A 14,665-nucleotide genomic window follows, 5' to 3' on the forward strand; every position below is an offset into this window, starting at 1 on the left:
GAGTTGACCCTTTATAGGCATCAGTGCCTACAAGCGAGACAGGCATCAGAACAGGGAGTTAAAGAAATACTAATACCTTCAAAAGCAATTTATTTTAAGTGTTCCTGACTGAAGTCCAACCAGCTTACTGGCCATATAAATTGTGAGCTGCTTTGGGTCTGAAAACTCAGAGCCAGAAATTAAGAGAGGTGCTGGGAGCTTGGGATTCTTCAGCTTGGATCATGGTGGCAGGCCAGACCATCCAAATCTGAAGCGGGTCACATTCTGCTGCTCAGAAGTCTTAACTACCTTAGTGAATACTTATGTAAAAACAGATAAAAATAAGTTTTATCTAGAAGGAAACAAGTATTTTCTTTCCATTTACAGTAGCTAGGAGCAAACCTGCACAATCTGTTTTAGCACACTATGCAGTTTTCTCAGGTTACTCTAAAATGGCTTTCTTTCCAATTTAAAAGAACACAAACTAATAATTTTGAAGGAGAAATGCTCCCAGAGCAACACATTCTTGGCTCAGTACAGGGGCTCACAGTTGTCTTTGTATCATAAGCTGCATATTTTCTGCATGGGTGTGGAAATGTAAGTCAGGTATTTACCAGCTCTAGCATACTGGTGTGCACTGGTACTTGCCTACCTACAGGCCACGTCGGATGAATTCAAGATGCAATTTTCTGTCTCTTTGGCCCGACCAGCGTAACACGGCACAGGGATCCGTTAGTGCAAGATTAAACACTGTGAACTTGTCTACCTCACATCAGGAAGGTGCAGATGCCTACTAATAGAAGGGATCATTTTAAACATATGTTTTTCTGTCAAAAGTACAAAAATACCCAGGCTACTAACACATTTTTGTTTTTATTTTTAAAACTGGCTCTAGCTGAACTAGTGCAATGTCCATACCTGAACAAACCCCAAGGGATGCTGGAAGCAGGCATACAGGGCAAACGGGTGTGAGCGTTTCTTTGAATATTTCATTTTATTTTTATTCCTTCAGCACTTTTCAGGAATAACTCCGAAAGCTACAATACCTATAGATTTCTAAGCTGTATCACTCTTTCTAATTTTGCACAGCCTAATTACAAGAGATCATCAATAAAACTTTCCCAAAGTTTCAAGTTGCTTTTTAGCAGTTTTTGCTTGCGATGCAGCTGTGCCCTGCCTGGACTTTTTATCTTTATTAATGAAAAAGAAATCTCTGGGCAGAGAGGTACACAACTTTTCAAGACAAGCTAGGCTGAGACTTCCACTTTTGCTTACAAGACCAGCTTAAATGAATAATTAATGGATAATTAATGCTTTCTTCAGCTCACTTGGGTTTCCAATAAGACAGATCAATGGCCTATTAAACATTCCATTTACCCAGAGTAACAAGTATGGACATCTGGGAAGTCTGGATTACTTTATTTCTTCCTTAAGGAAAGAAACAGAAAAACAACAAAACCTCAGTTTTCTGAGGAATTTTCTTACACTAATCTTGCTTTGTGCTAATCTCACTCCATAGACTTATCAGCATAATTTGTGTCATCCCTTGTGAATCATGCCATGTTGATTTCATTACATTTAGCAACTTCACTATATTGATGTAAATTCAAAGCAACTCCACCAGCTTGAGAGTGCTCATTTCTGTATTTTACCAAAACATCTCCATATAATCCCAGATTTCCAAAGAAAAAGCAACAATTAAAAAAGGAGATAGAAGAGACCGTTAACAACCCCATGTTCATGACAAGCCTGAAGTACTTTCTGAACAAAATTAGGGAATTGATTTTCTGTGCAAAGTTTAAATCTGCCGTGTCAGTGCTGCTTTATGCAGAGCAGATCATTGTGCAAAGGTTTAATAGCAATTAAACATCTTGCTGCCTCAGCCAGAAAAAGAACCTCAGCACCAAGTCCTTCTGAAATGGAAATTACAGAAGAGTAACAATTGTTGAATTAAAGAAAACAAGACAAATAAATACTGCGGCCTCCCTTTCTGATGATTCTCTCCCTGAGCTTGACCTGAGCGCAGAGCTGTTGGGAAACCAGACGAGCTAAGTGACTCTGAGCTGCAGATTCTGCTGGCAAGACTCCACGGCTCTGCTGCAAGCCACAAAATACTTCGGCTTTTTATTGGAAGTCAGAAAGAAGCTTCTGGGAAACGCCTTGCTATGAGCATGCTGCAAAGCCGAGGTTACAGCAAAATATGCTGGCTTCACTTCTGCTCTCAACCGAAGCAAAAAGCAGCTTCGTCTAAATTTAAACATGAAGAGGATATGGGCTAGTGTTGTCTAAAAGGTGACTTTTTTAGTTTTCACATTTGCATGCCTACCTTCGCAGATAAATGCGGAGTTATGCTCAGTCATTCTGACCGTGTTGTAGCAGCTGGGACTTTTCACTTCCTGCTAGGATATACAATTTTTATGACTTCTGGCTCCGCAGCCTCTGGGCTGCGCAACACTGAGAACATCCTGCACCCAGAGCAGCGCAGGTGAGGGGACCTTCAGGATTTCACAGCTGTGCCCTTCATATCTTACGAGTGGCCTAATACAGACAGCAAGCTCAGAAATGCTAACTGTGGCAAAAGCTGCTCCGGGAGGAAAGGCACCACAGAGGCACGTTCAAGAGGCAGGCCTGTCATACCACCTACTCCCTGTGCTCTCGTAGTGAAGACAAGAGGCCAGCACAGAGGAGCCTTGAGGAGCTACTGAAATACCTGTTAAAAACAAGGGTGACAAATACAGTATCGTTTTGCTTCTCTGCAGATCCTGGTCTTGAATCTTAAGTCTGAGAACCCCATCAGCTGAGGTGACCAAATACTGACCAAGACTGAAAGCAACCCCAGAGCTGCCAGGAGCAGACAGAGAAGGCACTGCAGTCGCTAGCTGCAAGCACGGGACAGGGATCGTGGGGAACTGCGGGACACCACGGCAGGAGGCACTCCCTGCAGAGACAGCAGCGAGCTGCGTGCCCACACACATAGGAAAAAGCCTAAGGCAAAATCCTAGACTGCAGCTTGCTTACACTGTTGCCATTCAAATTGTACCTAGAGAATCATATTTTAAAACTGTCTTCCTGGAAATTTGTCTTAAAGCTTTTCTACCAGTCTACATATAACCAGAAAAGCTACCTTTAAAGGGGGAAAAACATCTTAAACTCCTATTTGCCATATTTTTAGATGCTTTCTGGCATTTTCCACAGAAGTATTATTTTCCTATTCCAATTAGCCTGCTACTGAAAACAGAGAAGACCTAAGAAAAACTGACGCTTTACCTCTGTATCCTGTTATCACCATAACATTTGCTTCCTCAGCCACAGTTTATCAGCTAGAACAAAATACACCAAAGGTATCTATCCTCAAAATAGCATCTCATGGCCAGCCGTGGGCCTGACTACAACACAGTAATGAACAGATGACTCTCTCTTCACCCCCTGCACCCCTCAGCTTGGCAGGTAACAACTAAAGCTTTTTCACAACACACTATGCAGAAAGTAAGACACCAAATCACAGCACTTGTCCAGCCTAGAAATAGGTTGCATTGCTAACCTGAGAGATTCTTTAAAAGCCAAAATAAGCTATAATGGCATTAATGAGTGGAACTAGTTAACTAGGATGAGAGGCTGGGAGAATTCACAAGTACAACAGTTGAGAAAACATTCTAAGTAAAAATATCAAACTCGTAATTTACATGAAAATAGCATGTGAAGATTTTCTTACCAGAAACCACTTTTTAAAAAGACAAAACATACCATTTTAAAATAAGAAAGTTGGTATTTAGGTACTTCCCTAAATATTCATAAGTATGCAAACTGCATAGGTAGAGCTGATGCCACCCAAAGAATGAAATAGAAGATTTACAGACAAATGCCAGTAATGTCCTAGAACATTAACAACTGCAACTTGGAATCAAAGAGAGAACAGTCCACTGCTACTTAAAAACAAAAAATTGAAAGTTCATGCCCCACACATGCATACGTATAAAAACAGTGAAAGTATCACTGATACCGTTCTCGATATGAAAGCATCGGAGCCTGTGTGACATTCTCTAAGCCAGCTGTAGTACTGCCTTCATTTGCTGGGCAACAATAAATTTCACCTCCTCTGTCCACATGTGTTTGCCTTGGTCACTTGCCTCAAGTTTGCAACAGTGAACACAGAGCAGGTTTTCTAGCATGGTCTATACTGCAGAAACAAAGAGACTTGACAAAATCATTCTGCTTCTATTTGTTACATTATAGCATATATGACAACCCATGTTTAAGAAAAATTAATCCTTTCCCAGAGTAGCTAATGAACAGCTTGTTATTTATGATCAAGTGCTGTTTTAAGCTCAAAAAAGAAAAAGCAGTAGGCAGTTTTAAACCCATTTTCAGTAATGAAAAGGCACTAATCTTACAATGAACAATGCAGCAAGCTAAGACTTGCTGTGAAACACGATGTTGAAACAAATGTTGACTAAGCTAAGCCAGTCTTTGAATTAAAAATTACATTATTCAACATGATTGTTAACAGATGGGTTACTGGATAGGTAGTTAGCAAAGCAAAGGGCAGAAGCATTAAGTGATTATACTCAGCCATATTTCTGTATCAGTACAGAGTAATTTTTCACAAAAATAGATCATGATACAAATTGTATGATAAAGAGATAGTGAACCCAGACTGCCTAATCTAATGTTCTGAGAATACCTTTATTTTTTTATCTTCCTCACTTCAGCAAAAGTTCTCTGCATTTGCTCATACAACCAACTTACTAAAGGACAGAACTTGAAGATAATCAATTCACCCTTCAAATCTCCTTACCAAAGGGTTGGAGGATCACAGTAAGCATATGTTTCTCACATCTAACATCTGCAAGTTCATAACACAGCAACTGTATTGGCCTGGAAAGTGGTTAAATAATTTTGTTCTGTATATGCCTTCAACACATTGTACACAAAAAGATCGAGCCATCTCAAAAATGTCTTTTTTTTTCTTCCTCTAACATAGGATGGGGTAATTAGAAATTCAAGAGCTCCTCAGAGTACTCTGAGCAACTATCTCATATACATCATTTGATGTCTGCACCAAAATTTTACTCGAAACAATTAATAAATAGAAGTGTCAAATCATTCACTGCAAGTCCTCAAGGATCCTCAAGGCTGCACAAAGCAAATTGCTGAAGTTAGCAGAAAAAGCAATGGCTTTTCCCAAACAGCAGGGAAATTCCATCTTACTGATGAACAGCGTTTACCTGTGACAGCACTCAAACATCAAACAGGCCTCTGAGCTAGCTTAATGCAATCTACTTATAGATTTTAGGGGACCCCTGCATAGGGACCTACCATTACTGCAGTCTGATGTTTGAAAGAAAAAGGGGGAAAAGCCTGCACAGAAATAGGGCTGTCACAAAGACCTTTCAAAACAAAATCTGTAGTAAAGTGTCCCTCAGTTACCACCAGCAATCTTCCCACCACAGGTTTCCTACGAGGCCCTTTGCAGAGACCTGTGCTCAGCCATCATTCCTCTGGTTAGCACTTGAGGTGGTGGGTAGAAAGCAGGCTCTGAAATCCATCAATGCTGCTTCAAGGTGTCTTCAGAAAAAAAACAAACACACACTTTGAATAAACTAGTCATTTATTGACTCTTGTTTGATGTAGCAGTAATAAAAGATAACCCTCATTGTTCTGTAAGGCTGTGTTTCTACTTTAATTACTTCTTTAATGTGGTATTATTTTAAGATCCTAAACTAACACCAAGTTCCACAATTCTGCCATGTAGATTATATTAACATCTGTGACATCAACCTGGTGCTAACAGCGCTGGGAATTAGGGAATGAATTAGCGAGCTACCCTGGTGACACTGTTTACAGAACCATGCCTATTAGGCTCTTGTACAGCAGAAATTCAGCAACATTTTCACTTCTGAACAGGCATTACTTTGTTCGACCCTTATGCTAGCACTTGCTCCTCAGTTTGCAGCTTTGAGAAGATTCCTCTGCTTTCCAGCTTCTGTTTTCCTGTCAATATATAATTTGAAACAGCAAATAACATATGTCCCTATGCTATACAAGGCATATATCATTTCTGGGTGTATAGTACTTTATGATTAGCCCATATGAAAGCTAGCATTATTTCTCTCACTGTCACCTCCTACACAACAGTGCAGCTAACTTACACCACAAAAATCATTGCCATTAATGAAATACATGACTTTGCTGCAAACGGAGTCCAACTTTGAGACAACACCAAAGCACTTACTTAGCTTTAAATCCCAGTGATTCAATTAGACTCACAGAGATACTTTGCTGAACAGAATAAGCTTAAGACAAAGCCTAAGTGTTCTTCTCAGCCAGATCCCCAGTGAGCCTGAAAGCTATCCAGGCTCAGCGAAGGCAAGGATTAATCATCCTTTTGGGGATACCGACTGTTCTCTAGGTGGAAACCCATGTTTGTTACAAATAATCCTTTTTAAATTACTTATGGATTGCCCCCAGAAACAACAAAATCCTGTTCTCTGGTTTGTCCCACCCAAAGGACGCAGCACATTTTGATTAATGGAACTTGGTGTTTTCCCCCACTACGCACTCATTTATCACAAAAAGGACCGATTCTCCTATGGTGGCAGGCCCAATTACCATCCTATCCCAACCTACAAGGTCTTTCCTACCACACGAGGACACTCAGGGGGAGGCCCTACTCAGAAAGGCCCACGGGCTGTGGTGGAGTCCCGGCGGAGTGCCAGGGTACGACCAAAGGGGCACCCAAAGGCCAAGAGCTCACCTGGCCCTGGGGCTCCCTCGCCTCGCCAAAGGCACTGTGTGGGGCCTGGGGACAGGAGGCCTGGAAGCGGGAAGGAGAGAAGCCAAGGTGTGTTTGTCTACACGTGGGTTTGTTTGCTCTTATTTTTCAATAGCAGAATCGGTAATTAGAAGTTTGTTAATTGGCAACAAATTAAACTGATCGAAACTCCCCAACTCAAAACTGATTTGTGGGCCGTTGGCTCTCCCTTTATCTCTTCTTGAAGGAGGAATGGTTTAACTGCCTCCACCGCTACCTGAACCATGAACTCTGTGTTCTCAGAGTTAATGACTAAAGCCACGAAGCCCTCCCCTCCACCAGCATCAACGGCAAAAGTTCTCCCACTTCTCAGTACGAAATAGCTGCCACTGGATCTTCAGGGACTGCCTGCTGCAGGCAGCTGGGACGTGAGGAATGCATGGAATGGCGCTGCAGCCATGGGGCCTGGTGGGACTGCATGGCCTGACTCGGGACTTGAATATTAATGCCCCGGTGTGAACTAAGTGCTATTAAAAAATACGCAAAAACTGCAGCATACACGCAGTGCCTGAACTGGCATCTCTTTGGTTATTTTTGTTTCCCTCAGTATCAGTGCTGCACACCAGAACTGCAACTTGAAATCGAGTATTCGAAACAAATTTGGAAAGAGAAAGTAGAGAAAAAGAAACACCATAAGTTTGCCAACAAAAACATAATTCTTTTACAATCATTTTGTCTTAAAAAGCAATAAGATGTTTATAAGATATTTCACATACCATTGGATTTTTGTTTCAAGTGGTAGTAGTTAAAATCCAAGACTAATATTTCTTTGTGATAGCTGTGAAAAGCAAAAGAAACTCTCTGCTCCAAAGGCCCCTAATACAAATAATCAAGGCAGACAAGAGGAATGTTCTTATCCTTATTTTACAGATCACCTAACAAAGCAGGAGATCAAGTTACTTCCCCAGGGTCACCTTAAGAGTCTAACACAGAACCATTCTGTAGTTTAGTACCTTAACCACACAAGGTATCTTTTTTTAATACCTAATACCACACACATTTATAAAATGCCTTTTTTGTGGCTTGTACAGAAGTCAGCACACTGACTTCATCAAAACAAAACCCCAAATGCCCAGCCCCAAAAGCAAACTGTCAGGCACAAGCAAATTTAACAAAGTCGACCAAAGCAAAGAGACAAGGAAACTCCCCAATCCTCCCCCAACGAAGTGCGAATGCATAATTTTGTCAAGTGATTCAACAGTAACAAACCTGGAGACTTTCCCAGGTCACCTGGGGATAAAAGTTCCCAAGCCGTGAGTTACATCAAGACTGTTTATCATTAACATCCACAACAGAGAGAGAGTGTCAGAACCCAGATCCCACTGTTCAACGTTTTATTCCTTCACACTGGCAATAAATGTTGAGACTGCAAATAAGCAGAGCACTGGTGAGAGCGTTTCACACCAAAAACACCTTGACATTAACATGCAGGTAACATTTTGTATGCTCTTCGAGTACAGCCCCAGATAAAGCAGTCCAATTTACTTCAAGGGAAAAAGGCAGAAGAAAAGCTGCTTTGGAGACTCACGGCTTTTGGGAATAGGTGAATGGAAGAGAAGGCAAGACTGGAGCCACTGCAAGCACAAAACGTCCTCTTGGTCATAACCTTAAGGGATATCAGCATCATGATTTATCAACAGTATGAAAAAAACAACACAGAACTAAATCTCTCTGCAAGGCTTAACTAGACCAGAAGCCAAATTATCCAGGAAACGCTAACATTTTGCTGAACTATGTTGTCTGTCTTGTTTACTGGGAAAGCCATTACCAATCGAATATCCACAGAGGCATCTGTGAGAACAGGGAAACACGATGGGGCTTACTGCAGCCTGGCACCCAGTAGGTGCCAGCACCAAACCTGCAAGAGAAGCAGTGTGCAAAGAACAGAAATCATGAAGCATCTGCACCTGCTTACCCAACCCTAAAAGTTTTCAGCCTTTCCTCTTTTCTCCTCCTATCCTTCCAAGCATAGAGGAGTCTGGCACAAATAGATACTACTCCACTTCCATGGGTTTGGCCATGTACAACCCAGTCCAACTCATCAGACAAAGGGCCGATTCCCACCACACTTTCACAGACTGGCAGGTGAATGCCAGGCCGTCAGCAGTTGGTCAGGAATCAAGAACCAGGGCTAAATCCTCAGTTGTGGTGAACTAACCGAGGTAAAAAACGAAGCTCTAACAACGTAGGTTAACCAGCAACGTGGCTTGCAGGCTCGAAACTCAGACAACAACCTCAACATAGAAAAACTGAGAACGTAGATATGTTAGTACGGGCTTTGCAGAAGACAGCTAATAACAAGAAACACATATGTAAACTTTCTGCTGCAGGATTTATAGACAGCAAGTCGTCTTTAGACACAATGCTGTGACAATAATTTTATCTGAGTAACTAGATAATAAAAGCTTGTAATTGGAAAGAGACAGGTACATGATGAGAGACACAAAAATGTGGTATCAGTCAAACACAATTTAGGAAGAGCCATTTGGTGTCAGCAGAGAACACCCTGGCCTCAGGATTTTATTTTGTTTGTACGTGAATTGACCAGGCAGACACTCCACAATCTGAACATAATGAAGCATGCTAATTCGCTAAAAACTGTTACTAACTATTTTGCACTTCGGTGAATTGGAATCACAGTTTTTCTAGTGGAAACCAGCCTCTCCTGTGCTTAGTTAACATGTTTACCAACTGGCACCAGGCTGAAGGCATTTTCAGCTTGTTAAAAACAATTCCGGCAGTGGCTGGGAGGGAGGGGACCAGCTGTCCTACACAGGCCTGAAACAAAGCCTGAAATTCTGGGGAAAGCAAAATAAAGTGCGAGGAGAGAACACAGAAAATAAACGAAACAAGAAGCCAGCCAACACACTTTTGTTGGAGAAATTATTTGAAAAGAGTAAGGCAGAAAATATGAAAAAAAAATACTGAACAGTTTTATCCTTTCTCATTCTGCAGCCATGATGTATGAAATATTAGTAATGGTATCACAAAATTAAAGGCAGCATTTAGCTCTTTTGTCTAAGATCTGTGTGAACAGAAGCCAAATTTTATATCCAACATCAATATTAATAGCTATTGTAAATAATTCATCACGCTTGGTGGGGAGGGGAAAAGGAAGCAATTTAAATACAAGTCCTTTTCCTATTTTCAACAGTTTATTGTCAACTTTTCCCATTATTCTAGCATATTGTCTCCCTCGCTTTTTTGTTTGTTTGTTTTTTAATGAAAATGATGGGCTTGTTTTAACTTCCTTACAGGTAAGTGACAACTTTCATGCTGTAAATTGAATTTACAGACAACCCCTAAGGTACAGCCCCACGCAGCATGGGGTGTCTAACTAACTGCACATCAACTGGGTGGGGAGCAGAAACGTAGCAAAGGATGAAAACTGCACTGCTAAAACTGCTATACATATTTAATGTGCATTTCAAGAAAATTAACAGCCTAATTTCAAAATGCATCTTAGAAAACAAGTGACAATTATGATAAGCTGAATGACAATATGCCTTTCTGAAAAGATGGGAGGCATAGCTGATGCAAATGATAGAGTCCCTGAAACTTACAGCTGCAAGGATTTGGGATGAAACTGCTTCTTAAACCATCCCTGGTATGGCTTACTGATACTGGTAGCAGGTCAACAGTTCACAGCCACAACATTTTAAAAACAATCCTGTAAATCTTAAGTAATGGATCTCAAATTGGCTAAATATCCCATACGATTTATGCCGGACCAGTATATTTCATCAACAAAAGTTATCAGGAGACAGTTTACGGCCACAACTCTCTGTAAATATCAGATACACTGCAGCAGACTATTGAGAGTTTGTCCTGCTCGCGCCAATGTAAAACCCAATGAGAGTAAATTCACTCAATTTGTTTCATTTATAGCATTAAATCACTGTGTGGGTGTTCAGAGTTGAAAAACTATTCACTCTCACTCAACACGACTGCTTTTTATTTCTGCTTACCTAGTTTGAATTTATCCCACATTAGCTTTTACAGAGCCCTCAGGAAACTAAAGAGAACAGATCCTCCCTCTTCAAAAAACAGGGACTAAACTCTGTATCTGTGGTAACGTAATGCTCCAAAACCGCATCCATCCCACTGCTCAAATACAATTCAGATGTAGTTTGCATCTTTATAATGCAATAAATGATGCAGACTGCTACTACTGTGAAGAAAGACTCCACAACCATTCCTGAATTCTTTGACTAGTTAATGCTCCGGTAGGAGGCTTAACACGTTACTTATAGGCAATTGAAATGCATCTCATTTACTGCTGCAAAATTCAAACATTATACAAAACTCCCATATAAGCCACTTCTTCATTGAAAGGCAAAACATGACCTTGTCAAGTCCAGGCTTGCTGAATGTGTTTATCTTAAGAAGTAAGCTACTGCTTTGGTGGTCAAAGCTCCCTGAATTGTAGCTAACACAGATTTAAAAAAAAAAAAAAAAGCAAACTTGAATTAAATCACGTGGAAACAACAGATACATGCACACTCAGAAGGAACTCAGCTGTGCAAACACCTTATGTTAGGCGTGTTCAAGATTCTGCCCTTAATAAAACAGGTACAAATCATCAAAGCACTCCACTGCAGCTTTTAGCACGTCACATCTACAGAAAGGCAAAAAGCAGCTGTCAATGAAGACACAATTTTAAATGTGAAGGTTTGAACCTCAGGTAATTAGGTCTTTTCAGTTCCAGTCTATCAATAAACATAATTACCTTTTTCTTTCACCATGGCAAACAAATTTTCTTCGTAGTGGAAGCAGCAAGAATTAGCTGAAGGAATTTAAACACAACCTCTTTTCCAGCAGTGTTTGGCTGAAGTGGATTAAATAAAAATAAAAATAATAAAAAAAAAGGCAGCTTATTCCAGACAGTTATCTTCCTCAGCCAGATCTCCCACAAAATCTGATACGGTCCTATTGCTCGTCGTGTCTCTTTTCTTCTTGTGCCTCTTCTTGCACCGTGGTCTCTTCCTCCGGCTCGTACCCTGTGTGCAGACTCTGCCCCTTGTGCCGAAGCACCCAGCTACAGCTGCTGCTGTGTAACAAATGCCGAATTCCCCGGCCCCGGCTCCCAGCCACTGACACCACCTTGCATTCCTCTGCCCTCGCAGAACAGAGCTGGCAACGCAGTCTGCTCCCGAATGACTGGCAAAAGACTGAGTGAGATGTGGGAGAAAAGAGGAGAAACGTTCAAACGCACACGACACTGGATATTTATGAATTCCTTATTTTATTTACTCAAACTGAGCCAGGATGAGATGGGGAAATACAAGATGAACACATACAAATGCTGAGGCAGGCTGCAGCACAGTGGCTTTTCTCTGCTGAGCACTCTTTATTCACCCCTGGTTTTGCTTTAAAACCGTTACCAAACATCAACTACCAGACCATAAAATACGCTAAGACACAGCCTCTCAGTGTCCTCTGACCACAGCACAGAACAGAGCAGCATATATAAGCTCTGCAAACTTGGAATACTGACTCTACTCGCTACCTGAGATAACAATAAAAATAATAAAAATCAGATCTGCAGCCACTCAGTGGGCAACTGGGTTTAGAAGCACAGCCAGGGAGTGCCCCAGACAGAATCCACGGCGTGAGTCAGGTAGGCAGTGCGCTCCGAGACACCGAGGGCTGGGAGCTCCATCCCTCTTCCACAATTCCGGTAGAGATGCTGGCCACAGGCAGCCAGGGAACCGAGCAGGAAGAGAGCCGCATACCGACAGCAGCACTGCTCGGGTGAATGTCACCCTCCAACATGCCTCTGACACCACTGGTGAATCTGGACAGCAAACCGACCTTCCAGTTTGGGGTTTTCCAGGCACTGGAAAAACACGCTGCCTGAGAAGGACTGGACAGTAGGCTGATGTTAAAAAACAAACAGAAAACAAACAGGCCCTTTATAATATTGCCAGGTCTCATCGCCTTACAGCAAGATTCAGAATATTTCTCTTTTCTTTTAAATGATAACACCTCAGAGTCAGGTACGAATCAAAGCCTGACTTTCATAAGCACAATTTTATTCCCAGTAATGGAAAAAAGCTTAGAAATATGATTATTCAAAAGCCTGAATGCTCATTAAAATCACTTAACATGTGGTATTTTGGATACATATATATGCTGCCAGTATCAAGTAGCAATACTCCTGTATTTATAGGCCACTTTTTCCTTGTTTATAGATAACTTTATTCCTCATTGTAGCCAGCTACCAGTGATTTTGCCAACACAAACCTACCCCATCATGCCTTTGATTGGTCACTAAATTTTAGTATCTGTGTTTTAGAGGTGGAGAAACTGACAAAGGAAAATGAACTGACTTGCCAAGGACAGAGGTGACCTCAGCAAGAGAGAGCTGGACTGAATACAAAGCTATTCTGGGCTAGAGTCTGGGCAGATTCACTGGGCTGCAGCTTCGTTGGCCTCAGCTCAGTGCCGTACCTGCGCTAGGTAACACGACGGAGGTGCCATTACACTCACACAGCAGCCTAAAGCAAGCTCTGTGTTCAGCCCAGAGCCAGAGGCACCTCTATATTTTGGGAACTGGAACTCACACCTCCACAAGGGAATCCCCTCTCAATGCCACTATGTGTAGGGAGGGAAAAATTGATATAAAGAAACAAACTGTAGGCATCAGCCAGACAGAGCACCAGATGGCTGATGCATGCTGGAAAATCAGAGCATACATCCATCATCAAAAATATTTTCAGTAAATAAATTCTCAGTGTTTTGCATAAATGCCACCCAGAAGAACAGAAAGAAATGAAATAAACCAGTCCACTTCACCCAAAATACCTCTTATTCAATGACATTCTTTAATAAATAACTATATAAATTAGGAAGAGAGACTGACAGAGATTCAGGCACGTGCATGGGAAAAAAGTATTCTCTAGCAAACCTGGCTGGCTTTCTATTGTTAGCAGCCTGATGTGTAAGAGCAGCGCAGCCCAGGCAGTCTGACATTCTTGCTTCTCTGACTCAGTGTGCTGCTATTAATAGCAGCTCAGCCCCAGCCCCACCAACCTGGGGCGTTGCACGCTGTGTCACGCTTCTGACACCCTGGAGACGCTCAGGTTGTAACTCAGCCTGCCTGTGTTCTTTCCCAAGCCGTATTTTGTAAACAGTTCGGGGCCAGCAGCCTGCAAGGGGCACAGCTGACCTTCATTCATAACTGTTGGATCTGATGTGCGAGCAGCCCGTGCTCTGCACGCATGGGTACCGTTAACTCTTTCCTTCTGACACCCTCCAAAGGCGTGCGATGATTATCACTCATTTGTTTTGTTCCAGCAGCTGCTGACACAGAAGCTGACTGCTGGTATCTGAACTTTCTGTTCTCTGAGTTCATTACCTCCGTTTTTCACATATGCTAGAGATTAGCACTGCCATATCTCATCTCGCCCGTGGCTGAATAGAAGCTTTTCCTCGCATCGCTCAGCCATCGAAAGCTGCAGGGTTAGACTGCAGCATGCACACAGAAATAAATTTGAAAATACGGACTGCAGTATATTAGGCTGGGGATTTTAGGAGTCAAATGTAATTTACTCCAGCATAAGAAGATATAGAGATCAGCTGTTGGTATTGTAAATAAAATCTTTTTAAACTGGGGTGATTTCTTGTTTTAATCTCATTGTTTCAAGCCTGAAGACAAAAAATTTACCTTGTTGTACAATTCAGAATCTACTCATATATGCTAAACTGGGAGAAAAGACTAATAGTTAGCAAGTCTAGAAACAAAACCTTGGTACTCATTGCTGTTTAGGGGTGCATATTCTAAAAGAAAGAAAAAAAATCCTTTACGTAACCTTTTGCACTGTACAACTTTAATAGAGAGTCACCCTTGAATGCAGCCAGGATGTAAGATTC

At 41.6% G+C, this 14,665-nt stretch overlaps 1 protein-coding gene across 8 annotated transcripts in view; it reads right to left on the minus strand.

Moving 5' to 3' along the window:
• ABLIM1 (actin binding LIM protein 1) overlaps window positions 1–14,665 on the minus strand; it is a 190,297-nt gene that overhangs the window by 106,399 nt on the left and 69,233 nt on the right. Inside the window, exon 1 of one of the 8 annotated variants that reach the window (XM_040563187.1) lies at window positions 11,520–11,901. The exons of 6 other annotated variants lie outside the window; for them this stretch is intronic. In XM_040563187.1, the coding sequence (XP_040419121.1) occupies window positions 11,520–11,535 (16 nt within the window). In that variant the 5' untranslated portion in view covers window positions 11,536–11,901. Of the gene's footprint in view, window positions 1–11,519; window positions 11,902–14,665 lie in introns of those variants that run through there. One more of the 8 variants, XM_040563202.1, reaches the window with a different exon arrangement.

The sequence above is a fragment of the Cygnus olor genome, chromosome 7 (genome assembly GCF_009769625.2).
Source record: "Cygnus olor isolate bCygOlo1 chromosome 7, bCygOlo1.pri.v2, whole genome shotgun sequence".
Classification (NCBI taxonomy): domain Eukaryota; kingdom Metazoa; phylum Chordata; class Aves; order Anseriformes; family Anatidae; genus Cygnus; species Cygnus olor.